This window comes from Myotis yumanensis, unplaced genomic scaffold (genome assembly GCF_028538775.1).
Source record: "Myotis yumanensis isolate MYYU_CA2020_CCGP unplaced genomic scaffold, mMyoYum1.0.hap1 SCAF_7, whole genome shotgun sequence".
NCBI classification, from domain to species: Eukaryota; Metazoa; Chordata; class Mammalia; order Chiroptera; family Vespertilionidae; genus Myotis; species Myotis yumanensis.
In genome coordinates, this window is record NW_027223758.1 from 93,783,346 (window position 1) to 93,810,385 (window position 27,040).

The 27,040-nt window shown below is 60.7% G+C and overlaps 1 protein-coding gene across 1 annotated transcript in view; it reads right to left on the reverse strand.

The window, feature by feature from the left end:
- Positions 1-1,754: 1,754 nt before the first annotated feature.
- CABLES1 (Cdk5 and Abl enzyme substrate 1) overlaps positions 1,755-27,040 on the reverse strand; it is a 77,734-nt gene continuing 52,448 nt past the window's right edge. Inside the window, exons 5-10 of the mRNA XM_070421286.1 lie at positions 21,222-21,318; positions 19,838-19,994; positions 18,791-18,894; positions 6,522-6,628; positions 4,873-5,080; positions 1,755-3,352 (exon numbers count right to left, since the gene is read on the reverse strand). Of these exons, the coding sequence (XP_070277387.1) occupies positions 3,212-3,352; positions 4,873-5,080; positions 6,522-6,628; positions 18,791-18,894; positions 19,838-19,994; positions 21,222-21,318 (814 nt within the window). The 3' untranslated portion in view covers positions 1,755-3,211. The remainder of the gene's footprint in view (positions 3,353-4,872; positions 5,081-6,521; positions 6,629-18,790; positions 18,895-19,837; positions 19,995-21,221; positions 21,319-27,040) is intronic.

Consider the following 27,040-nt stretch of genomic DNA (forward strand, 5'->3'; position numbering starts at 1 on the left):
TTTGACGAGGAGAGGGGAGTGTGGCGGCTACACAAGTGTCACTGGGCTGCCGGGCCAGGCCCAGGGCAGGTGCTGGGAGCAGGCCAGCCCCTCCCGGGGGCACAGAGCAGGCCCACCACCTTCTCCCAGGGGCGCGGTGCGTTCCCCCCACCTCTCAGCTGACAAAGCAGCGAGGAGCCCTGGGACCCCAGGACAGTCTGGGGAAACCAGTCAGGCTGAGAGGCCAGTGCTGCCCTGGAGCATGGGGTGTGTGTGAGGGGGGGGGGGGGGCTGCAGGGAGCCCAGGAGTCAGCAGGGCCTCAGGGGCTAGACCAGTGGTCCCCAGCCTTCTGGCCACGCTCCCCTAAGCATCTCTAACATCTTGATGCCCCCCCCCCAACATATAATTCTTATTATTCAAAAAGTGAACTACTCACGCGGAGGGAGCCTAAAAGGCCATGAACTTGGTCTAAACAAGCATCCAAGGAACATGGCATCCACGAAAGAGAAAAATAAAAGCACGCCAGGACAGTGGTCGTGCTGAGGAAGACATCTCTAGAAATTGTTAAAAAATAATATGAAGTGATATGAAAAAATAGCAAATAGTTTCAAAACATAATAGAGAACTGAAATGCACAAATATGTCGCAATCTATATTTATATGCTGTATAGGAGGCCCCTAGGCCCATAAGAAATGCAAAAAGTTCACTGTTAATAACTCATCCTCGAATCGCCCCGCTTAAAAGTCAGACTGCCCCTTGTGGGGGGCGTGTGCCCACGTGGGAACCACTGGTCTAGAATATGCTGAGTGGCCTCGTCCTGACCCCTTCCAAGCCCAGGGCTGAGGCCGTGTCTGAGACGCACCCAGCCCACTCCTGAGTGGCTCTGGCAGCGAGCGCCCCCTCCCCCAGCACCCTCTTGGCTGTCTTTCCCTCGGGGCGACGTACAGATGGTCTCATGCTATGGACAGACCTCTGGACACACATCTTCCATTCCCCCCAACTAAATTCAACCCGAAAGCCCCTCACTCACAGCCCACAGGCCACAGCAGTGAGACTTGAGTCTTTTGAACCAATGGCCCAACAATGTGTAGAAGGAAAAGGTCACACCAAACAAGCCACAGCCAGGAGCACCCGCTTCCTCCCTCGGCTGGACCAGGGCCTGTCAGCCATCAGACATTCCAGGCTCAGCCCCAGGCAGGAGGTGAGGGGGGGGGCATGGCCCTGCCTGGCAGAGGCTTCCCGCTCCCCAGGCCTCTGGGGGATAGGGGGCCCGAGAGCCAGGGCCACCTGGGAGCTGGGGGAAGACACCGGGAGAGCAGGGCCCAGGGCATGTGGGGCCTCAGGGGATGGAGATGCTGGGAGCACGGGGCTCCTTCCCAGATCTGCCTCACCCGCTGCAGGGCCCTAAATCTTAGCAGGTCCAGCCAGACCCTCCACAAAATCCCTTACACACAATCCAGCGAAGGAAACATTCAGCAACTGCTTAGCACCGAACACAGCCCATCAGGAGCCTCCTGTTTACTCTCTAGCGGCACCAGAACCTCTGACCTGTGCCAGCGAGTTCGGTCCAGGCCACTAGGAGGCTGCGCCCAAACCCTCCCCACACACCCCCCTCCCCACACCTCCCCGGAGATGTGAGAGGCTTCGCTTCCTGTGTGAGGTCTGCAGTGGGAACGGCAGCAGGAGCATCAGTGATGCAGGGCAGGGTGTGACCACTGAGACACGTGTGCACACACACACACACACACACACACACAGACACACACACGGATATAGAAACATTAAAATACTTTAATTCTCTTTACACGGCCACAGGCCTTCCCCCTGGGCGGACCTCGGAGGGCGCTTCTCTTGGGCTTTCAGGTGAAGGCGTGGTGACTACAGGCGGTGAATGCAGGTTGGTCACGTACAGGTAGTCCCAGCCGTCAGCACAGCCCGCACGCAGGGGTGAGCTCGCCGCCTCTCCAACGGGCACAGCCTCAGCCTGAGGCAGCTGGTGCCAGGGGCTAAAAGCCTCTGGTATGAGCCGTGTCTTACCCTTGTTCTGATTTTATAAAACACGGTTACGTATGTACATACAGCACAACAAAGTGCCTAGCGTGCACTCTAACATAGAGCACCGAGCCCACTGCGGAGCGCTGCCCTGCCGGCCCCATGGGCAAGGGCGGGTTAAACACCTGCACGGAGGTCGGATGCAGGAAGGTGCGGAGCCGCCAGCACCCTTCCCGTGGGACCCCAACATGACCCTTCCTTCGGGACCCCAACACGACCCTTCCCGAGGGACCCCAACACGAGGACTGGCTCTTGTCCCATGGGGGGCGGAAGCGACAGAAGCCAGGTCTTTATCTGGGGGCACAGCTGTCAGACCACCTGGTACTGAGACAGCGATGGCTACTCAGAGGTTCTCCAGAAACCACCATGAGGGCCAGCCTGGCTCATGGCCCTGGGCGAGGGGTCCCCAGGCCAGGAGTCCCCAGGCGAGGGGTCCACAGGCCAGGAGTCCCCAGGCGAGGTCTGTGCTAAGGGGGCAGGGCTGGCTGGGGCTCAGGGCTGAGGCAGCATCTCTCAGACACCCTGACACTCACGCGGACACACGCCCCCGGGGACAGTGCCCTCCAACAACTGGTACAGAGACACACTGGCACCCTCTTCTGACACCGAGAGGGCATCTTTGTAAAGCTTCCCTCCACCTGTCCACGCTGTTGTCCCTGCTCTGCTCTGGCTTGACGCTCAGACTTGGCGTGGGTCTGGAGAGCTCTGGACCGGCCGGCGGGTCTGTGTGTGCCTGGGAGGAGGACTGGGGTGGGGGGTAAGAACTCTTGCTGGTGGACAGCCTGGAGGGACACCGTGTGTTCTGCCCAGACCTCCCCTCCCCCGGTGGGTAGTCACAGCTCCCAGGGGCTCTCAGCCAGCAGACCAGGCTCCTGGAAAGGTCTCCGGCACAGCCTCTGCACAAGCGCGTTGGGAGGAGAGTCCCGTGTGCTGAGCTCCAGCAGCAGCGGCGCGGCTCTCCCATTGGGGGAAGTGTCTGGCCTCCGGCCCCTGGGCCTGTGCTAGGAGCTCAGCTGGCACCAGGAAGCGCCTGGCCTCTGGGCCTGTGCTAGGAGTCGCCCTCCCACCCCCCACCAGGAAGTTTCCGGGGCCAGGAAGTGTGCATCAGGGCTCCCACCCCTGGGCCTGTGCTAGCAGCTCTGCCGGCACCAGCAAACATCCTGGCCTCCGGGCCTGCGCTAGGAGCTCTGGACCAGGCGTCTGTAATGGGGCATGACCTCGTGCTCCGGCAGGTGAAGGGCAAACTCCAAGGCCACCAGCACCGGGAACTCGAAGGCGATCAGTTCTCGTCTGTTCAGCCGGAACTTCTCTTCCAGTTTCTGCAACAGAAAGAGAGAAAACCAAAGGCACGTTAGCGTTAAAGACCGAAATCCCAGGCTTTCTCCACGCGTGACGCCTCCACCCACCGCCAGGGAGGTTTACAGAGAAACGCTTGGTGGGCAAGGCCGTGGAGAAGCTCAGGAGCAGAGGGAGTTCTTGTGACGGGACTAGTGCTGTGGCGTGTGGGGCACTGGCTGTGGCGTGTGGGGCACTGGCTGTGGCGTGTGGGGCACTGGCTGTGGCGTGTGGGTACTAGCTATGGCGTGTGGGGCACTGGCTGTGGCGTGTGGGGCACTGGCTGTGGCGTGTAGGGCACTGGCAAAGGCATGTGGGGCACTGGCTGTGGCATGTGGTATTGGCTGTGACATGTGGGTACTGGCTGTGGTGTGTGGGTACTGGCTATGGCGTGTGGGTATTGGCTATGGCATGTGGGTATTGGCTATGGCGTGTGAGGTACTGGCTGTGGCGTGTGGGGCACTGGCTCTGGTGTGTGGGGCACAGATTGAGAAGTGTAGGCACTATGGCATGTGGGAACGGGCTATGGCGTGTGAGGCACTGGCTGACGTGTGTGGGGCACTGGCTGTGGTGTGTGGGGCACTGGCTGTGGTGTGTAGGTGCTGGCTGTGGTGTGGGGGTACAGGCTGTAGCGTGTGGGGCACTGGCTATGGCGTGTGGGTACTGGCTGTAGTGTGCGGGGTATTGGCTGTGGTGTGTGTGTACTGGCTGTGGCGTGAGGGCACTTGCTGTGACGTGTGGGGCACTATCTGTGGTATATGTGCAGTGGCTGTGGTGTGGGGGGTACTGGCTGTGGTGTGTGTGCACTGGCTGTGGTGTGTGGGGTACTATCTGTGGCGTGTGGGGTACTGGCTGTGGTGTATGTGCACTGGCTGTGGCGTATGGGGTACTATCTGTGGCGTGTGTGCACTGGCTGTGGTGTGTGGGGTACTAGCTGTGGTGTGGGTGGCACTATCTGTGGTATCTGTGTACTGGCTGTGGTGTGTGGGGTACTAGCTGTGGTGTGGGTGGCACTATCTGTGGTATGTGTGTACTGGCTGTGGCGTGTGTGTATTGGCTGTGGCGTGTGGGCACTGGCTGTGGTTTTTGGGGCACTAGTTGTGGCAGCCTGAGCTAGCACGCTCCTCCTCTTAGGAACGGTGACACACTCTCTCTTCGGTGGCAGCTGCCCCCTCCCTGCTGGCTGCCCCCTCCCTGCTGGCTGCCCCCTCCCTGCTGGCTCCCCCCACGTTCTCTGTGAACTCAGTGCCGTGAAGCAGGCCTCATGTACTCGCCTAAGGAGATGAGCGTTTCCTTACGCCAAGGGGGTCTCCTTTGAGAGAGAGGAGAAACCCGCGCACTCCCCCGAAGAGGAGGCCACCGGAGGCCGAGGCCAGTGACCCGTGTGTGTGATGGACGCCCTGGGGTGACCGCCCATGAGACCCCGTGGCATTTCCGTGGCTCTGTGGCTGAGACAGTGACCCTGGGTGGGGCGGTGCAGCTGGCCACGGCCCCAGCCACTCACATCAATCAGGTGCTTGACCTCGTGCTTCCTGAGGTCGCTGCCGATCTTGGCCGCCAGCAGCACACAGGCCCCCGCACAGAGCTTCCGGTTCTGCTTGTTCAGCTTCCCCTTGAGGGCGAGCTTCTCGAAGTAGACGAAGGCCATGGCCACCGTGGGCTCCTCGAAGCCGCAGTCCTCCTGCGCCAGCTTCCGCATCTCGCGCTTCAGGCTGGAAGGGCGGGAGGGGCGGGAGGGGCCTGTTGGAGCCTGAGCACCAGGCCCCGAGGACAAGACTTCACCCAGAAAGCACTGCCCTGCCGTCCCCCAGGGGACGAGCACTAAACCGTGAGATGCTGCGTCGCGTGGGGAAGAGACTCGTCTAGACCGGCGGTCGCCAACCGGTGGTCCGTGAGGTCCGAGAGGTTGGCGGCCGTGGTCTAGACCACACGGCATAGGTGCACACTGGACCCCAGGATGGGCGGGGTCCCTGGACACTCGGAGAGCTGCCCAGACAGAAGAGGGACCCCACAGGAGGGACGAGGTCCTGACAGAGACGGAGACGGCTGTGAGGTGGGCGCCTGGAGTCAGCGCTGTGGAGTGACGGTCACGTTCGTTACTGACGTCAGACGGTCAGGCTCAGCACCCCGTGAGCTCAGGGCGGCTGCCCAGCGAGAGGACAAAGTGACCGTCTTCTTATCTTTGGTCAAACCCGACACGCCAGCACCAGCTCAGCACTAAGATTCACGCGGACATAAATGCTGGCACTTACTCCAACATGGCGTTGTTACACGCAGTCCAGCCCCACTACCACACACACACATGCCCACACGCACACACATGCCCACACGCACACACATGCCCACATGCACACACATGCCCACACGCACGCACACGCTCTCCTGGTACACAGGCCTCACACGCCAGTTTCCCTCTGGCGCAGCCAAGGACTGCTTGGCCGGCAGACATGCGCCCCCATCGGCCACGAGGGAACGTGATTTTGCTTCAGCTGCTTTGCTGCAAGACAGGGCTCGGCCGTCCCTCCTGGGAGTGGCTGTGGGCAGGGAGCCATTTCAGACCCAGGGCCCAGCTCCTCTGTCCTGCTTTGCCTGCATCTGAGAACGCAGGAAACCCGTGTCTCTATGCCGTTTCCCGTAACATAAATCGGACTGAACGGTGGGCTGCAGAAATGACAGCAGAAACGATTTTTCCCTAACAGGCGCCTCCCCCGGTCCTTGCCAGCTCCTGCCATGAGACCGCCCTCTGGCCTCTGCCCCCTGCCCTCTGCCCTCTGCCCTGGCGCTCACAGAGGCCCTCCCAGCAGCTAGCCCCTCGTGGGCCTTTGTTAGTTCTCACCCAAGGACATTCTCCCATTGATTTTTAGAGACAGAGGAAGAGGGGGAGAGAGAAACATTGATGTGAGAGACGCATCAATTGGTTGCCACACACATATCGCCCCCAGCCGAGGCCGCAATCCAACCTGCAGCCAGGTCCGGGCCCTTGACTGAAAAGCAAACCGGAGACCCTCGGGGACGCCCGAACCACCGAGCCTCCGCCAGGGCTCAGGGGCCTCTTTGCTGAACGTGCCCACCTTTCGCTTGAACCATCGTCCAGAGCACAAGTGCGCTGGGCGCTGGGAGGGGCTGAGGGAGCTCGAGCGGACGGCCACCTACCTCCTGATTTTGCTGAGTGTTAACTTGATGTGAGGGAACTTCTCCCTGAAGGTCTCGTTCATGTCCTTCTTGAGGTCCGAGGGCTTCACGTAGGCGATCACTGTGGTCTGTAAGGAAGGCAGCGAGGTCACGCCCTCCACCGAGGCCACTGCAGGGGATGCCCTCGGTGACTCCCACGCCCACGCCCGGGGAACCGGGGAGCCCTGAGCCTGAGGAGGCCCAGCCTCCAGAGGCAGAGGGGGACCACTCCCTGCTCTCAGGACCGGGGGACGCGCAGCACAGGGCCTCTGCTCTCCAGGGCCAGCGCCCGGCAGGGAGGGAGCCCCACTCGCACACCACGGACGCGCACGGGTGTCACCCACTCCGGCCACCACCGGAGACTGTTTGTGACCAAACCTCAGGCTGCACCTGCAGAGAGTGAGGCGGCCCTGCCTCCCAGAGGGCTACTTCGAGAACCACGGGAGACGTCCGTTGTGCTTGGCATTCAGCGCACACTCAACAAACGTGAGTACTTTTCCAATTGTGGGAAAACACACAACACGGAGACTCGTCCCCATTAAAGCCCCTTCCTCCCTCGGCTCCTCCTGGCCACGCCACCGTCTGTCCCTGTGACTGACGACTCCGCGTCCTCAGACGAGTGGGACCATGTGGTGTCTGTCCCTCAGAGACTGGCTGTCTCACTGAACACACGTCCTTAGGGCCCATCCACGCGTGGCACACGCCGTGGCACATGTCAGCACATGCTGTGGCACGTGTCAGCATCACCTTCCTTTGCAAGACTCAGCAGCGCGGGCAGGACCAGTGTGGCCCCCGTCCCTGCTTTTCTGTCCTTAATCCAATGGAACAGCAGCAGGAGTGGGTCTGCGTGGGGTCAGGGCTCCCACGCCAGCCCCCTGTCGCTCTGAGAACGTGGCTAACTGGCCCGAGTCTCACGGCTGCTCCTCTGCACAGGAGAGAACCCCTGGCGGCTGCCCCAGGGGCCGACCGAGACGACACAGAACAGAACCTTCCGAGAGGCCACGGGCATCTCATCGAGAGCATCGCAGGGAGGGCAGCACCGCTCGCTCCGCCCACAGTGGGTGCCTGAGCTGGGCCCGCTCTGCAGGTGACGCTGCCCAGGGAGCTTCAGGTAAGTTGTGTCCTCCTGAGCCCAGGTTCTGGGGGCCGGGGGGTGACTGCCCTGCCGTCCTCAGCCCCAGTCTCTCTCAGGCACGCTTTCTGGGGTCCAGCAGCCACGACTCTCTGCATGGACCATGCACCTGGGAAGGACTATGCCACCCTCGGAGGGAAGACCATCCTGAGAGCCGGCCACGGGGTCACCATGGCCCCCGGGCACCCTCCTCCCAGCCCGAGAGAGCGTGAAAAGCGAGGCCAAGGCTTCTCCCCAGCTCTCCTCTCAGTCTAACTGCAGTTCAGAGCAACATGCCGCGCCCGGACCCGTGGTCTTATGTTACGGAGTTGAGGTGCTAGCACCCAGGCTGTGCAGTCCCTTCCTGGTCACCCAGGGCCTTGTGCAGCCACCGCGGCTGACACCTGGGCCGGCCGTGACATGGCGATGGTGGCGGCTCCAGGGCACCTGCGTGCTTGCAAGGGAGCTGCCCGGCTGCAGGGAGCGGCACACGCATCGCTGCTCAGAGGAGGTCACTGACCGCAGAAGGTCTGAGAGACGCAGCTCGGAGAGGAGCCCGCCCGCCGCCCGCCGGAGGCAGTTAGGGAAGGAAGGGCCGGCACCCCAAGTCCCTTCTGAGGTCACAGGGAGAGAGGGTAAGACCACGCTGTCCCCACACCTACTGGGGAGACAGGCTTTGCTGGGAAACAATTACGGGACTGAGTCATCAGGAGAGCAGAGAGGGCCTCCACGGAGCTGAACGAGGGCCCGTCCCGGCCACGGCAACGTCTCGATGCCCAAGCGAAGGCCTCTCGGGCTGGGGGGGCTGCAGCGGGAGGGGAGGGGGGCAGAGCGGAGAGAAGGGGCAGCAGGCGTGGGGGGGGGCACAGGCCCCGTGACAGCACTGGGGACAGCGGGGCTCACGGCTGACAGGCCGCTGATGGGAACAGAAACAACGGAAAAGGTGCTCTACGTCGGAGCCTCCTGGTCTCTTCCCCCGCCCGCCCCCACCGCCCTCCACATCGCCCCGGATCCGCGTGGGCAGCCTGAACGGGGTGAGCTGGCTGTGGACTCCCTACTGCTCCCCTCTGGGCCCGAGGGGCCTGGGACAGGACATGCCCAGGGAGGCTGGTCCAGCCCAGGGACCCCCGGGAGCTGGGGCAGGCAGGCCACCTCCGGAGGCCTGGTTCCTGGGTCCCTCACTCCTGGAGGAAGGAGGGAGAGGGGTGAGCGCTGGGCTCTCCCAGCACCGAGTCCTGCCCAGCCAGGCTCACCTGCTCCTATCGCACCTGTGGACACCACCGCCACCACCGCCGAGCTCAGCTGGGAAACATGCTCCCGCTCGCTCAGCGAAGTAAGTAGACGGCGACCCTCAACTAAACCTCCCACCACCAACAGCTGGGCATCGGGCTGCGCTGAGCAGTAATTCTTCCCCCGAGAGGACAGCAAACCACAGGGAGCGATGGGGACGGGCAGGCGGCCGGCGCATCTGCTGCTATTTCTACCCATTGGTTCCGAACACAGAATCCTGGGTCTCCTCTCCCTCACCAGCCAGAGGGGAGCAGCTCTTCATGTTGCTTCGCAGAAATAAAGTTGAGGAGAGAAACTCAGGAAAAACGGCCTCCGCTTCCAGTGTTCACACGTCTGCATGGGTTTAACAGGTGCTGCCAGAGCAGGTCCACAGCTTCAGATATTAGTCAAACATTTACCGAGCGTTGAAGAAGCTCCCAGAACATCCTCTCCGCCTGGGTGACCCTGGCTGCATGTGGCCCGAGTTCACGCTCACCCGGCAGGATGTGGACGCACTTTTGTTTGCACGGTGAGCTCAGAGCATGAGCCAGCGAACTGTGTGTGGAGGTCATGTAGCTGGATTATCAAAAGTCTGAGACAGACGCACAGACCAGGAGTAGCTGCTGCCACATGCTGGGGGAGTGAAAAGCTGGTATTTCATTGTGTACCTTCTACAAGGAAGACGGGGTTCTCAAAAAGCCGCCCCAATACCGACGCTGCTGTGACGGGGTGCACGTGACGCCGTGACCAGGTGCAGAAGGCACATGGCGTACGACTCCATTTTATGAAACGCCCAGAACAGCCAAGTCTATGACAGAAAGTGGTTAGTGCTGCCTGGGGCCCATGGGGTGGGGACTATGGCGCTTCTTGTGGGGAGAAAAATGTCCTCAATTCAACTGTGGTGATGACTGCATGCCTTGTGAATATGCTAAAACCTGCTGCACTGCACACACTGAAAGGTGAGCTGTGTGATATGTGAGTTATCTGTACTAATAAAAGAGTCATATGCTAATTAGACCAGGAGACCTTCCGGATGTCCTTCCAGACAAAGCCGGGGACTTGGCCGGCCTGCAAACTGCCCCCAAACAGCCCTTAGCCCCTCACCCAGGCAAGCCACGCCCCCCAGCAGGGACCCTCACCCCAATTGGGGTGTGGCCAGCCTGAAAATGGCTCTCAGCCCCTTGCCCAGGCCAGCCCCGCCCCACAAGGGGACCCCCACCCTGATCCGGGACCCTCTACAGGGCAGACCAGCTGGCCCCTACCCATGCACCAGGCTTCTATCCTATCTAATAAAAGAGAAACATGGTAATTAGCCATACATCGGCTACCCATCCCATTGGCTAATCAGGGCGATATGCAAATTAACTGCCAGCCAAGATGGCGGCTGGCAGCCAGGCTACTGACACGAACAGGAGGCTTGCTTGCTTCAGTGACGGAGGACTCCAACATTCCCCGCCTGCCGCTGCTGGGCTCTGAGCTGCTAAGAAACATTGTTACAAATATAGAAGCTAAACAAAACCCCAGAAACCTGTTTTCAGCAGCCAGGATCTCAGAGCTGGAGTCGCAACAAAGTTTCAAATACAGAAAGTAAACAAAGCCAGAAACCTGCTTTCAGCAGTGAGGTCTCACAGCTCCAGTGACAGCCATAAATCCAAGAATAAAAAAAAAGGAAAAAAGGAGCGGTTGGGAGCTTCAGTCACCCGCCAGCCTGAAAACAGCCCTCAGCCCCTCACCCAGACTGGCCAGGCACCCCAGTGGGGACCCCCACCCTGATCCAGGACACCCTTCAGGGCAAACCAGCCGGCCCCCACCCGTGCACTAGGCCTCTATCCTATATAGTAAAAGGGTATCAGCCTGACAGGGGGCAGCGCACAAACCCCCTGATCACCCTGCAGCTCTGTGTGTGACAGGGGTGGGGCCAAAACCTCCCTATCCGCCCTGCTCTGTTCATGACAGGGGAAGGCGCCCCAACCCCCTGATCGGCCCTGCTCTGTGCCTGATAGGGGGGAGCTCCCCAACCCCCTGATCGGCCCTGCTCTGTGTGACAGGGGGTGACGCCGCAACCTCCCCATCGACCCTGCCTTGGGTGTGACAGGGACGGCGCCCCAACCCCCCAGTCGGTCCTATCCTGAGCGTGACTGAGGGTGGCATCGCAACCTCCTGATCCGCCCTGCTCTGTGCATGACAGGGGGCGGTGCCCCAACTCCCCAATCGGCCCTGCTCTGAGCCTGACCAGGGGCTGCGGGGCAGGCACCTAGGGATTGGGCTTGCCCTCTGCCACCCGGGAGTGGGCCTAAGCCAGCAGGTTGTTATCTCCCGAGGGGTCCCAGACTGTGAGAGGGCACAAGTGGGGCTGAGGGACACCCCCCCTCCCGCCAGTGCACAAATTTTTGTGCATCGGGCCTCTAGTCTATACTAATATAAGGATAATATGCTAATTAGACTGGAAGACTTTCCCGGACGTCCTTCCAGACAAAGCCATGGTGGCGGGGCCAAGGTAGAGGTGGTTAGGGGTGATCAGGCCAGGAGGGGAGGGCAGTTGGAGGTGATAAGGCTGACGGGGCGCGTGCAGTAGGGGGCAATCAGGCTGGCGGGGGGGGGGCAGTTGGGGGCGAGCAGGCTGGCAGGGGGGGCAGTTGGGGATGAACAGGCTGTTGGGGTGTCAGTTGGGGGTGAGCAGGCTGTTGGGGGGTCAGTTGGGGGTGAGCAGGCCGGCAGGCGGGCATGCAGTTAGGAGCCAGCAGTCCCAGATTGCTTGGCCTGTACCCTCTCGCAATCCAGGACCCCTGGGGGATGTCAGAGAGCCGGTTTCGGCTCAATCCTACAAGCCAGGCTGAGGGACCCCACTGGTGCACGAATTTGTGCACTGGGTCTCTAATAGCCAATAAGGCTGTTACAGCCTCCCACCCCGAAAGAGAGCAGCAGAAACCACCACAACGCAGTCAGCACTTTATGTGTAACACCCACACCGAGGCCGGCGCCCCACAGGCCTGCTGCACGTGGAGGCCTGCGCAGCTGGAGCAGGTTCTCCCAGGAGCGGGGAGTCCCCTTCACGTCCGGGAGGTGGGGCACCCACGGTGTCTGGCGTGACTTCTCTGCAACAGGGTCTGCTGACCTGAGGAAGCTCCGTGCACCTCGAGCCTCAGGGCCCGGAAGAGACTGCAAGGGAAGCCGCGGCTCAGCTGCTCTAGCTGCTCCGTGAGCCATGTGCAGGCAGGCGCTGGCGTGCGTCCCGAGAGCTTCCAAAGACAAGGCAGCGTGCATGGGGGATGGGCAGGGCCCACGGGAGGGACTTGTCTGCCTTTCCCATGCTCAGCATCGCATGCCGCCCCCGAAATTGCGTTCTGAGCCACATTCCCGCCACCCTCGGGGACGGCGGGAGGAGGGTCTGTGGGCACCGAGGTTGTGACAGTAAGTGATCGGGAGCAGGCACTGGGCCAGGGAGCTCGGCCCAGAGCTGGCCCCGGGAGCCATCCAAAGGGTCTGTGTCCAAACAGTGGGAGGGTTTATTTTTCCTGAGAAAGGAAAAGGGTCCAGAGACCCATTCAGCTCAGGTTAATCCTGTTGGCGTTGCCTCGTCAGCTCTTTGGCTCTTTCTCTTCCTGATTGCTCTCCACACTCATGGGAGGGGGCGGGGGGCACTGTGGCCTCAGCTGCTCTAACAGCCTCCCTCCCGCAACTTCCATGACGAGCAGGCGGCACGCGGAGCAGGAAGCGCCGACCCGTCCGACGCCCCGTCCGACGCCAGGCCTCCGCCTGTCCTGGCCCCGAGAAACACCGTCCTTAGTGAAGGCCGGCGAGAACCTGCAGGCAGCCAGGGGCTCGCACCCTCCCATGGCCGTGGTCTCCTTCTAGGAACTTGGCCAAGACCACAGGGGCTGCGCCCGTCCGGCCTCCACACCTGGCCGGGGAATGTCTGTGTTCGTCACGACCGCTGACCTTTCCGGGGCTAAGGGGAGAGACCTGCACGGTCAGCGTGAAACCACGACGGGAACGTGACGGCGAAGCCAGCTGTACGGGGAGCCACTGGACCCGCGTCAACCACAGGCCCCCTCTGGGCCCCAGGACTCGTCCGCCCCCGGAAACCCCCACTTTACGCCGTGGCCCGACCCCGAGGACGAGTGGCCTTTGAACTTGGAGCAAACATGAGTGAACCTATGACCCAGCTACATCCTGGCTGCTAACGTCACCTACACTGCGACGCAGGGAGTTGCCCAAGAAATAACATGTCCTCAGAGACGTGCACAGGAGCCCATCACATCCCTAACCTGGAAACGGCCCCATGTCCCTCAACAGGACGCCGGACGAATCCACTCTAGTGAATTCACACAAAGAAATCCTACTCGGCAATTTTTAAAAAGCTCACTGATGCGCGGTACCGAGGAGAAGCTCAGATATTGAGTGGAAGACGGACGAGGAAATAAAAGAGCACACGGAACGTGATCCTTTCATGTGAGTGAAAGCCAGTGGTTCTCAACCTTCCTCCTGCCGCCACCCTCTAATGCAGCTCCTCATGTGGTGACCCCCAATTTCATTGTTACAAATTGAACGTGATTAAAGCATAGTGATTAGTCACAAAAACAGTATGTAATTATATATGTGTTTTCCGATGGTCTTAGGCGACCCCTGTGAAAGGGTCGTTTGACCCCCAAAGGGGTCGCGACCCACAGGTTGAGAACCGCTGGTGTAAGCAGAACCGGGTCTGTGGGGACAGGACTCAGAACCACGGGGGCCTGTGAGGGGTGACGGCAGAGGCCGGGCAGGAGGGCATCTCCGAGGAGACAGTGTCCTGGGTCTCGGTCAGAGAGGCTGCAGAAGCCACGGACCCGAGCACTGGTAACGGTGCATCTGGTCGGGGTCACACAGTAAGAAAACGAATGGTGCAGCAGCGTCGGGTGGGGTCAAAGGACCAGCTCATCATGGTCAGGGCTGCTTCTCTCTGTAGAGGCCACAGGGCAGCTCAGCCCTGGGATCCCACAGGTCAGGACACCCCCAAACACCGGACACGCCCAGGTGTCCAGGCTCGAGGCCCCCACGGGGGGTGGGGGAGGGACGCTAACTCAGCTGCCCTGGGACCTCAGGGGACGGGCACGAGCAGCAGAGCCAGGGGCCTGGGCGACCCCGAGGGAGGGGGTGCCGCACAGACCTCTGCACCCAGCAGGCCACCCCTCCCCAAGCTCCACGCCAAGGCCTCCCTCCGCAGGGCCTGGAGGGGGCAGAGTGGGGGCCGCACAGGCTCGCACAGGCCTGCCGTCCACTGCAGGGGTGCCCGCCCGACATGAGGGTCACCCCGCAGCAGGCGTGCATGCAAGGCCTGTGGAGGCAGCGCCCACCCGCCCAAGGGCCGAGACCACAGACCTCAGAGGGGCCTCGACAACCCGGGCTGAGCAACTGCGTCCTCCGTGTCCTCGGTCCTCAGTGCCTGTTACACGTGAGGCTCCGCACCCGGGGGAGAGGGGGCCAGTCTGTCAGGAGCGTCATCCTGCAGACTCAACTTTGTGTGCGTGTGTGCGCACACATGTGTGCATGTCTGTGTGCGTGTGTGTCCATGTGCGTGTGCGTGTGTGTGCGCCTGTGTGCAGAAAGAGTAGGACAGCGACTTACTGTTTTTTCGTTTTATTGATTTCAGAGAGGAAGGGAGAGGGAGACAGAAACATCAATGATGAGTCATGGGTCGGCTGCCTCCTGTACACCCCACACTGGGGATCGAGCCCGCAACCCAGGCATGTGCCTTGGCCGGGAATCAAACCATGACCTCCTGGTTCATAGGTCGACGCTCACCACTGAGCCACGCCGGCCGGGCTGACTGTTCTGGGATCTCTGTTCTGCCCACCCCCCATTCACCGCATTGAACCCTGTCACACCACAGGGCCTCCGAGTGGGCTCCCTGCCGAGGCCTGGCATGGCCCCTTCCCAGCACCCATTCTCAGGGAGCCTCTCACCTCTGACCTCCGACCTCCAACCCTCCCTGACATCTACCATGAGGTCAAGGAGCATGGGGACTGTGGTGGGTTTAACCTTCTCTGAGCAGGAAGCACTTGGCCTGGCGCACAGTAGGCCCCGTCAATCGTGGCTGAGTGGACAAATCCTATGCCTGTTGCCCAACACACAAATAAAGCAACCGCCCCCCCCCCCGCTCGCTCCATGTGAGATGCACGTGAGGGGCCCGTGCTCCGGGCCCACGTCTGGCGAGGGAACCCCGGGCGCATGTGAGGCTCATGTGACACGCGCATCCATGACCGAGACGAGCGTGCCGAAGCGCGGGCGCCTGCGTGTTACCAAAGCGCCCGTGTCTACAGCGAAGGAGCGTTTCCTTCTCTGGAAAGCGAACCACGACAGGAAGCACGGCAGGTTCAATGCGGTGAATGAAAAACGAGCGGCCTGGGAACACAGAACACGGGGTGGGACACGTGTGCGGACCGGGCAGGTCACAGCCACGGCCCACGGAGGGAGAACCCCGTGCGCAGCGCCCACGGGGACTGCAGCCCAGCCCGCCAAGCTCCCGATGAAATGATTTAAAGAGAAAACCCTGACCTGGCAGCAGCCGGACCCCAGGCCTATGGCCGGAGGAGCTGGTGTCATCCCGGATGTGACGCGTCTGTGGCCGAGCTCCCACCAAACCTCCACGTCCATGAGAACGGCGCCGGATGCTCTGGGGGCCGAGTTTGTTAAACTGCTGACCCAGAGAATCCCTTTCTCGTCCCGAAGTCGGCGGTGCGGCCGTGGGCGCCGAGGGCTGTGGGGTTCAGCGGCGAAGGGAGCCAGGCTCTGCGCCAGGCGCTCCGGCCCCACGCCCACTTCCTGTCTGTCACTGTGGCAGCCGGTTGGCTCTGGAGTAGCTTCCTGCCCAGTCACTTAACAAATGAAGTGACTGACAAGTCGAGCAGGGACACACGGGGCCTCTTCCTACAGTCAAGACGGCTCTGCTCTCCCTGGACATCAGGGCAATGCATCTGGCTGTTCACTAAGCGCTTACTGTGCGCTGGCTCAGACCAATGAGCTCCTCACTGTGCGCTGGTTCAGATGAATGAGCTCCTCACTGTGCGCTGGCTCAGAAGGATGAGCTCCTTACTGTGTGCTGGCTCAGATGAATGAGCTCCTCACTGTGCGCTGGCTCAGAAGGACGAGCTCCTCACTGTGCGCTGGTTCAGAAGGACGAGCTCCTCACTGTGCGCTGGCTCAGACCAATGAGCTCCTTACTGTGCGCTGGCTCAGAAGGATGAGCTCCTCACTGTGCGCTGGCTCAGACCAATGAGCTCCTCACTGTGCGCTGGCTCAGACCAATGAGCTCCTCACTGTGCGCTGGCTCAGACCAATGAGCTCCTCACTGTGCGCTGGTTCAGAGCAATGAGCTCCTCACTGTGCGCTGGTTCAGATGAATGAGCTCCTCACTGTGCGCTGGCTCAGATGAATGAGCTCCTCACTGTGCGCTGGCTCAGAAGGATGAGCTCCTCACTGTGCGCTGGCTCAGATGAATGAGCTCCTCACTGTGCGCTGGCTCAGAAGGATGAGCTCCTCACTGTGCGCTGGCTCAGACCAATAAGCTCCTCACTGTGCGCTGGTTCAGACCGATGAGCTCCTCACTGTGCGCTGGTTCAGACCGACTGGCTCAGAGCAATGAGCTCCTTGCTGTGCGCTGGCTCAGATGAATGAGCTCCTTGCTGTGCGCTGGCTCAGAAGGATGAGCTCCTCACTGTGCACTGGCTCAGACCAATGAGCTCCTCACTGTGCGCTGGTTCAGACCAATGAGCTCCTCACTGTGCGATGGTTCAGACCGATGAGCTCCTCACTGTGCGATGGTTCAGACCGATGAGCTCCTCACTGTGCGCTGGTTCAGACCGATGAGCTCCTCACTGTGCGATGGTTCAGACCGATGAGCTCCTCACTGTGCGATGGTTCAGACCGATGAGCTCCTCACTGTGCGCTGGTTCAGACCGATGAGCTCCTCACTGTGCGATGGTTCAGACCGATGAGGTCCTCACTGTGCGCTGGTTCAGACCGATGAGCTCCTCACTGTGCGATGGTTCAGACCGATGAGCTCCTCACTGTGCGCTGGTTCAGACTGATGAGCTCCTCACTGTGCGCTGGTTCAGACCGATGAGCTCCTTACTGTGCGATGGTTCAGACCGATGAGCTCCTCACTGTGCGCTGGCTCAGACCGATGAGCTCCTCACTGTGCGCTGGTTCAGACTGATGAGCTCCTCACTGTGCGCTGGTTCAGACCGATGAGCTCCTCACTGTGCGCTGGCTCAGAGCAATGAGCTCCTTGCTGTGCGCTGGCTCAGACTGATGAGCTCCTTACTGTGCGCTGGCTCAGAAGGATGAGCTCCTCACTGTGCGCTGGCTCAGACCGATGAGCTCCTTACTGTGCGATGGTTCAGACCAATGAGCTCCTCACTGTGCACTGGCTCAGAGCAATGAGCTCCTCACTGTGCGCTGGCTCAGAAGGATGAGCTCCTCACTGTGCGCTGGCTCAGAAGGATGAGCTCCTCACTGTGCGCTGGCTCAGAAGGATGAGCTCCTCACTGTGCGCTGGCTCAGACCGATGAGCTCTGGTGGTTGTTTTTAAAGAAGCAATGACCTCACAGAGGTCAGAGTGGAAAAGCACTACCCACAGGTCTGGCTCACTTTCTGTGTCAGCAGCTGGGGAATACGGAGGGAAGAGCAAAAAGTAGGGCCAGTTTTAACCTAAATGCCTTTGGCCCGGCTGGCGTGGCTCAGAGGTTGAGCATCGCCCTACGAGGAGGTCACGGTTCGATTCCCGGTCAGGGCACATGCCTGGGTTGCAGGCTGGGGTGTGGGGTGTGCAGGAGGCAGCCAGTCAATGATTCTCTCGCATCACTGATGTTTCTCTCCCTCTCTGTAATCAATAAAAATATATTTTAAAAATTAATAAATACACTAAATGCCTTTGGTAGTTCGTCCCGACTCTGGCACTGGGATGTCTCTGGCTCCCTGCCCGTTACAGGAGGAGACGCGGGCGGAGCTGGCCAGGCCCAGGTGTCTCTGACGTCGGCCCGTTGCCAATGTTCTGTGAGGAGGCCAGGGCCCGGCACGGAGGCCGCTCAGCTCTGAGTGGGTGCCAGGCGCCCTTTCGTACGTAGGCTGGGCCCACTACGGCTTCCGAGACACGACAGGGGGTCTGTCCCAGGAGAAGGGCCGGGCTCACTGCTGGGCCGGGTGCAGAGACCGCATGGGCGGGGGGGGGGAGGGGGGGGCGCTGGGCCGTGTGCTCAGCTGCACCCTCCGGCCGGCAGGGAGGCGACAGGGCGCTCTGGCCGTGCTCTCCCACCGATTCCTGTGTGCAGCCCAGGGGCAGCGGTTTCCCGAAAGCCCTTGCGCCTCTCCCCACGGCATCCAGGGCTCGGCCTGCCTCCGAGTTGGCGCGTCTCCCCAAGAAAGTACCGGGGCCCTGCCAGACCCTCTGATCTCGGGGAACGGCCGCCAGGAGCCGAAACCAGACTCACAGAGGAAAACAGGAAAAGCCCGAGGAAGGCTGGCGTGTGACACCCACACTGTCCTGCTTCCCTTTCCCGGGAGAGGGCTCGGTCGCCCTGAGCCCGGGCCACGTGTTTGCTCAGTGGGCACTGCAGACCCACCCTCGCGAGGACTCCACCAGCCGGCTTGACCTCAGTGCGGCCGGTGGCCCACCCTCTCCCAGTGGGTCTACAGATGCCATGCTTGGCGAGTGAGCCAGTAGCTAATGTGATGTGTGCAGGCCAGTGACCAGCAGAACCCTGGACCGGCCACGTTCTGGTCTCCCCGTCAGCCCGGCACCTGGAGGGTCTCCAGGCTGAGCAGGGTCTGAAGGGGCCCCGTTCCGGACAGTGCAGCCGAGGGAAGGCCTGCCTGCCGCCTCCACGCTACTCACCATGTACGAAGGGAAGATGAGGACCCGCTTGTGCTTCCCACAAGGCCACTGGGGGTCGTCTAGGAGGTTCGGGTCGTAGTCCACAAAGTCTCCCAGGTCGCTGCCTAAGGGCCACAGGCAGAGGGACAGTTAGGGCCAGGCCTCCGGGCAGCGCAGAGGTGAACACCCGTGCAGGGGACTGAGGGCTGGTCAGGGCACCAGCTCGGTCGCCTGCCTGCCTGCCATGCAGTCAGTCTCTGCAGCCAAGGAGGCGTGTCCTCTCTGACAGGGGCACCAGATTCTTCACGTGACGATGACATGTAAATATCCCTGACCCAGAGAGCACAGGACCCCGGAGCATGAACAGCACAGGGACACTCGGATCAGAACACGTGGCGCCGAAAGGCTCGTTTCTAACCCTGCAGGTCACTGGAGCTGAGCCCCATGAGAAGCACGTTTTGGGGTGAACCCTCCTGGGCAGACTACTGTGCCCACATAAACACGGATCAAAGCAGGCCGATGCACGCGAGGACCAGCGTGGCGGGAGCATGGACAGTGTTTCTGACTCAGCACCTGGACAGGCTGAGCCCTCCGACTGCCTGGGGTCTCCGAGCAGTGGCACTGCTCACCGAGAGCTCCCATCAACCCCAGAGGGCCGCTCAGGCCGAGCAGGAAGCACCCAGCCTCCTTCCGCAGCCCCTCCGCTTGCACGAGGAGAACCATAAGGGGTGTTCTCACACCGGGTCCTGGGCTTCTGGCCCAATTATTTGAAGAAAAGCCCAACTTGAGCACTGAAAAGTGTAGGCAAGAAGCAGGTAACAGGGAGGTAACTGAGGCTCAGAGAGGTAGCGAGAAGCCGGACCCTGCCCAGCCCCCTCTGCACGAGGCGTGGGGTTTCCCCGGGGGCGCTCAGGGGCTGGGCGGAGGCATCTCATTAGAGAGGCCACCCTCTGGACCAATCACGTTGCCTATGGGATGAGCTCACACTCAGGGACCCGGCCCTCCCGTCTGCAGAGAGGAGACCCACCCACACTGTACCCCAGACGCCTCCTGCCGCAGCCCCCAGACCTGTGTCGAGGCTCCCCTGGGTGCTGCTGGCCCGCCCTATGGAGAGGCTGCGGTGGCTCAGGGTGCGGAAGTGGGAGAAGGAGGAGGTGGAGTCGATGGTGCCCCTCCGGGCTCCCAAGGCGTTTGTGGGCCACAGGAACTGGGTGTACGACACCGTCTGGAAGGAAGACAAAGGGCAGGTGAGGGGCATCCCCGGGCAGCGTGAGGCTGCGCCCGACCCAGCACGTCTCCCACCGCGACTGACACCAGGGACCTGGAAGACGACTTCTATTCCGGCCAAATCTGTGCCAGAACCGCTGCCTGTGGCTGTCCCTGACCCCCCTGGTGAGAACGCTCAGGTGACGCGGCCGATGTGTGTTTGATAACAATGTGTTGTTGTCCTAGATCAGGGGTGGGCAAATTTTTTGACTCGAGGGCCACAATGGGTTCTTAAACTGGACCGGAGGCCGGAACAAAAGCATGGATGGAGTGTTTGTGTGAACTAATATAAATTCAAAGTAAACATCATTACATAAAAGGGTGCGGTCTTTTTTTTTTTTTTTTTAATTTTATTCATTTCAAACGGGCCGTAGTTTGCCCACGGCTGTCCTAGATGCTGTGGGGATGGTGTGGCGGCGTGAGGCACAGACTGGCACCACTTTCCATGAACCAGCACCCGCAGCATTCCAGGCCCTGACGGCTGGAGTCCCTGACGAGGGATGTGACCCCGTGCCCTGCAGCAGATCCATCCACGGGGCTCACCTCCGCTCTGTCCCTCCCCACAACCCCCCCCCCACCCCATTCCTGGGTGGACACTCAGCCTTCAGGAGAGAAAGCAGCACATGTATCTTTCTCTCCACCGGCCTGGGGACCACGGCTCAGGCCCTGGGGAAGCTGTGCCGGGGGGTCCTGTGCCACCCCAGCAGCTCCCTGCATGTAAACGGCTGGGACGGTCTCCCCAAGGACACCCTGCACGGTCTCCCCCAACAGGCTTTGGGGGGGCTCATGAAAGACTGGACTCACCCTTCACACCCTAGACGTCACCCCGCAGCCTGGAGAGCTGCGTGTGGAAGAGGTGTGGCAGCCCTGGTGCCTGGGGTCTCCGTCGGAGGCCAACACCCCTGTCTAGTCGTGGGAGGCGGCTTGCGGGCACCATCCGTTACTGCTGTTCACACTACCCACATCCCTGCACCCCAGAGCATGCATGTGGACACGTGTGTGCGCACACAGGCAGGGAAACCTTGTGTTGCTATGTAATCGCGGCCTCGATGGACTTCGCCTGCCCGCTGGGAGCCCAGGAAGGTGCCCCACACCCCTCGAGCGAGGTGCGTGGCCTGCCCCCTCTTCTGCTTCCCTACCCTGTGGCTTGGGCACAGACTCGCCAAAGGGAGCCGGGCAGCCTTACCTTCCCGTCAGCGCCCAGCTCCACGCCTTCCAGGCCAATGACCTCTTTCAGGCTCACGGCACCTGCTGACTGTCTCCCTCCGTCCGACTTCAAGTCCCTGGGAGGACAAGCCAGAGAGGAAAGCTGCTGTTTGCACCCAAAAGAGGTGCTGTGATGCTCACTACACGAGGCACCAGTCATGCTGACGAAAGGGACCGAGCAGGCCTCCCCTCGCCCCTCCGCCGGGCCGGGTCAGCGGCTCAAGGGCAGCCCCTCCCACGCCCCCCACTCTGACATGAAGGACACGCAGCTGAACGAGTGCCTGAGGGAGAAAGGCGGGTGCAGAGTGTGGATCCCCGGCCTCCCTCCACTCAGCAAGTCTCTTCTATGAGACGGTCATGGCACAGGCACTAGGGGGCACCCCGGACACAGGGACTACACTCTGCTGGGCTCTCGCTGCTGGCTTCTTCTTAAATCTGGGGGAGACCCCTCTCGACCCCCCCTTTATTCGACAGGAGAAAGAATTTCTCATCCTGAACAGCTCTCAGGCTCACTGCTGGCCATGAGAGAATCAGCGCCACAAGTCACCCTCCTACCTTGCCAGGCCACCTGGAAAATGAGTATCGTTCTATGAAACAATGTCCAGTGTGAACAGCAAGCAGTCATAGAACACTTCACACCTGACACAGACTTTCACACACCATCCCTTTCATCCTTTTTTAAAAAAAATATAATTTTACTGATTTCAGAGAGGAAGGAAGAGACGGAGATAGAAACATCAATGATGAGAGAGGATCATGGATCAGCTGCCTCTGCTGCCCCCTAATGGGGATCGAGCCCACACTAGGCATGTGCGCTGACTGGGAATCAAACCATGACCTCCTGGTTCATACATCAACGCTCAACCGCTGAGCCGCGCCCGCAGGCCCCTTCATTCTTGATGCTGCCCTTATCAGACTGCTGTTGCTATTACTGTCCCATTTTACAGATGAGAAAACGAGGCCCAGAGTAGGCAGATGGCTGGCCACGTCCCCTCTCTACAGTAGTTCCCACTAAGCTTCGTGCTGGAATCACCGGGGATTTCTGACAAACTCCTGCGGTCTGGCTCCCACCCCAGCCATGCTGATTCCATGGTCATGGTGCAACCTGGGTGCAGGAGTTCTGAACGCTCCGGGGGTCTAAATCGCAGCCATATCCAGGAAGGACCGCCTTCCAGCTGCTGCCTCTGTGTGCCGGGAGGCACCGTGCTCAGGGCTGTCTCCTGTAAGATCGGGGGCTGTTTTGCAAGAACGAACAGGTTTAAAATGGTAAAGGAATCGATGGGAAAGCGAGGTGCCCTGGAGCCAGGTGAGTGGGGGAGGAGAGACGAGTGCCCGCCCCCCATGGAGGAACCCAGGACCCTCTGATGTGCTGAGCAGTCCTCCTCGCCTGTGGGCTCCCATGATGGACTGGCTCCCGCATCCTGTGATGCGGAGTGAGGTCAGCAACAGCTTCCAAAGACCCACCTCGACCTGCTCCCAGGAGGACTGCCTTCTGCAGCCACGTGGAGGCCAGCTCTGCCAGCCCAGAGCCTCTGGGCCCCTTGGAACTGACACTAAAGTCTTCACACTTCACACAAAAACTCTGGTCAGTGCCCCCCCCGCCCCACTGACCGGATGTGGCTGTCCGTGACCTCAGACTCCTCCACGGACAGTCAGAGAACTGTGAGGTCACTCGGAGGTGCAGCTCGTCCATCAAGAGCTCCACGGCGTCCTGAGCCACAGAAGTGCTCTCAGGAGAGATCGAGCTCCCGGGGGAGGGGGCGGCCCCGCCGGGACCAAGCTGCCTGAGGGCTCCAAGGTCCAGGCTTCCCCACTTCATAGAGGTGCTGTGCCCACAGGAAGCTCACATCCCAGCTGTTGGCCTCCAACCTGCAGCTGGGAGACCAGCAGGCTGAAGCAACGCTTACGACCAGCACCTCAGGGCCACAAACCAGGGACCACCTGCCCCGCCTCCTCCAGGAGCCTCCAGGGCAGCCCTCACTTCCTCCAGCAGAGAGGACAGAGGATGCACCCATCATGAGCAAGGTCTGGGCACTGAGGCTGACACAGCCTGTGGGTCGGAGCGAGGCCTCTGGGGGAGACCCCGAGGGGAGCTGGAACAGGCCTCAGGGGAGCGAGGAGAAGCCAGAGACCGTGGCCTTGATGCCCCCTCTTTTCGAACCCGAGAGGGTGGGAACAGTGCAGAAAGGCCCGGAAGGTGCGCTGGTTCCCCCAAAGGGAGAGTTGAAAACACCCAGCGGAGCAGCAGCCGAAGGCAGAGGACTGACGGGTGATCAAGTCTTCACGTTCCCTCTCAGATCATCTCTCCCATCAACACAGGGCGTGAGCACGGACATCACGCGGTGCCAGCGCTGACCCTGCGGCACCCAGAGGCGGACCCTGGGGAGCGGCAGCTGAAGGTCTTCAAAGCAAATGAACTTGGGCTTTGCAATTGGTTTGAAAAGCCTCAGAGATCATTTTTCCCAGATGCATGTTGAGTTCAAAAATGAATTTATTTATGTTCCGCCTCCTTCTAAGCATGGAACGGAGGCAAGTTCCACCGCCCATGTGGGTCTCGTCCAAAACCGCGAGCAGAACCGTTTCCGAGTCGCTGGACTCGCAGGAGGGCACGGTCGGTCAGGCTCAGGACAGGACCCCGTGGGAGGAGATGCCCTGACAGGACCACTGCTCCCATTCCCTCCGCGCCCACAGCCCCAGGTCTTATTTAGCTACAAGACCTCGTTTCTCATGCTATTTAAGTTTATTTAAAAAAATATATATTTCTATTGATTTCAGAGAGGAAGGGAGAAGGACAGACAGAAACATCGATGATGAGAGAGAATCATGGATCGGCTGCCTCGGGCACACCCCACACAGGGGATGGAGCCCGCAACCAGGGCATGTGTCCTGACGGGAATCGAACTGTGACCTCCTGGTTCCTGGCTCATGCTCAACCACTGAGCCACACCGGCCGGGCCTATTTAAGTTTCTTAACCTTTGCAGAGGCTGTGAGCAACAAACACACTTTGAAAACCTAGGGTGCACGCGCGCGCGAGCACACACACACACACACACACACACACACATTGGTTGGCCAATGGGGGTGGGAGGGATGGGAGGTAGTGTGAGGAGGACAGGGAAGGGGCCACAGGAGATGGGGGAGGGGATGAAAACACACCTGGGGAGACAGCCCCACAACAGTGATCCCTCTAAGCAAGAAGCAGACGCAGAGGTGGGCTCTCTGGGGCAGAGCCAGCCCGCAGACGGCACTGCAGTTCACCCCGTGGGTCTCCTGGGAAGCCCGTCACCTCGTGGCAGGAACCCCCAGGCCCGTCTTAGTTTTGTCCCCTGACACAGCGGATGTACACCATTTCATCGTGGTGGGTCGTCTGGTCAGAGCAGAGGCCGGTCTAGCTCTCCTGGTGCCCAGAGCGGGTCCCCTTGGTGCTCAAGGCCACACACGGCCAGCTGCTGACTCCCTCCTGTGGGCAGCACAGTGCTCCCGTGTCCTCTTCCAGCTCACTGAGCCGCACCGCATGGAACTGGACAGCAGGGCCGAGCCAAGGCCCATTCCTTAGGGAGCGTTTGGCTAACGAACCGATATTCCTCTCAATAAAAGCAGCAGCCGTACGTGCATGTGACTTAAAGCATTAGCACCTGGCAAGTGCGTGACCCAAGTGTGTTGTGGCCAATGAGCTCGTCTCAGGGCCTCCGCCTCCGGGACGTGACGGGGCTGCCTCTCAGGCCGGGGTTGCCAGCCGGGAGCCCCTCTGGGCATCGCTCTTTAAAGGACAATGCGTTGAAGACGTGGATGTGTAAATAACTTAAAAGCTAATTAAATGTTAACAGGATTTCCAGATGCTTAAAAAATAACAGGCCAGAGATCTGCTTCACAGAGAGCAGAGCGTGAGGCTGGCTGGGCAGCAAGGCCGCCTCTAGCCCGACACCACTGGGGGCCGCACCCCAGGCTCAGCGACAAGGGCTAACGCGGCTCCAGAATCCTCGCTGTCGCCCCCGCAGCACCCGCCATCGGGCAAGTCTGCCTGCTGGTCCAGAGCAGAGCGCTGCCCCCAGTTCAGAAGCAGCAGATGGGCCAGGCCACCAGGCCGCGGACAATCAGAGCAGCGTTCAGTCCTGCCAGCCTTCGGGCTCCCACTGAGCACACCACCCACACGCCACCCCCCGGGCACTGGCAGCAATGAGGGGCCTCTGCAGGCAGCTCCTACAAACAGCCGATCACGGCATGATTCACCCGTGAGATCATCCCAGAGCCGGTCGCTGGGGGAACACGCACGGAGTGCGAAAGCAGCACAACCGTGAGTGTGTGATTCCCACCACAAAGAGGCGTCTTGGGGGGACGTGGGGGAGGGGCGTGGAGGCTGGAGGCCTCTCTGGAAGGGCCGTCCTCTGTGTCCCCAGGTGACGACGCTCAGGAAGTGGGCCCAGGGGACAACCTCACCTGAAATTCCCAGCAACAAAGGCTGAGGACACGAACGCCACGCGAAGCTGCTGTTTAAAGCTTCCTGTCCAGAGACACTGGGGCTCCGACCGTGCAGTCGGCTCACCCAGTGACTGTCCGTCGACCAGGAATGCTTCTCTCAGTGGGTCTGTCCCCAACACACACACCTCGCAGGCGCTATTCTGTTGGGATCACGAGCGTGGTTATTTTCTAGAATCCTCAGCCACAAGCTACGTGGACTCACTCCGACCTCCTTCCAATCGGATCTACACGGCAAAAGTAGGCTCACAGCCCTGGCCTGTGTGGCTCAGTTGGTTGGGCATCGCCCCAAAGGTTGCTGGTTCAATTCTAGTCGGAGCACAGGCCTGGGTGGCAGGCTCAATCCCCAAAAGGGGGCCTGCAGGGGGCAGCCAACGGATGTTTCTCCCTCTCCCTTCCAGTCTCTCTGGAGTCAATTTAAAATAAAGGTAGGTTGACGGTTGTACGAGAAACAAGAGCTTATTCTTGTATTTATTAACGTTGTATTGCTTCCCATGGAAACAGCTGTAACCCTCCTGCCCCGGCCTGTGTGTGCAAAATGACTGCGGGTGCCCCACCTCCAGGGACTGAGGACCATCTGGCTCTCATGGCAGCCGTGTGCACGGGGCGGCGGGGGCAGCTCCGACTCCAGGCCTGCAGTCTCCCCCTCACAGGGGGACCCGCTCCCAAAGCTCTGGAGTTGGTGTCTGGGACGGGTGTGCCTGTTCCCGCTGACGGGACGCCGGGAATGGAGTCTCCCCACAGGACGCCCTTCTGGCCTGTAATGCAGCTGCACTCGCCTGGGGTCCAAGCAGGAGGTCCTGCCGCAGGAGGGACAGGCCAGAGGGTGGTAGAGGGCGGGAAGCAGGAGGAAGCTCTGGGTCCTGGGCGGACCCCCCATTGCATTATTCCCACCTCCTGACTCCCACCCAGAACGGACCTGGGGAAACCACCCGCTTCCAACTCAACGTGCAGCCAAGAGCGTCCCTGCTTCCCGCAAGCCCGGTGCCCGTGGAAAGAGCCGCGTGTTCATCTGCTCGCACGCTGCATGCTATCGGCATTTCCCACCGACCGCAGGATGCTCGGTTGGGAGCTGACACGGAGCTGGAGGGCGAGGCCAGCAAACTGCCGACAGCCAGAGACCCGAGGGGTGTGGACAGGGACTGGGGAGCTGGGAGTTGTCTGAATGCACCCGCCCTGCATGCCCCCCCACCTCCGTGCCCATCATGCCCCGGGCAAGACTGAATTCCCAACGGGAAAGAACCGGAAAAAAAGACAGTTATTAGAAGCATCTCCTATCTAACAGAGCAGTGAGGAGCCAGGAAAATTCCAGGGCAAGTGGA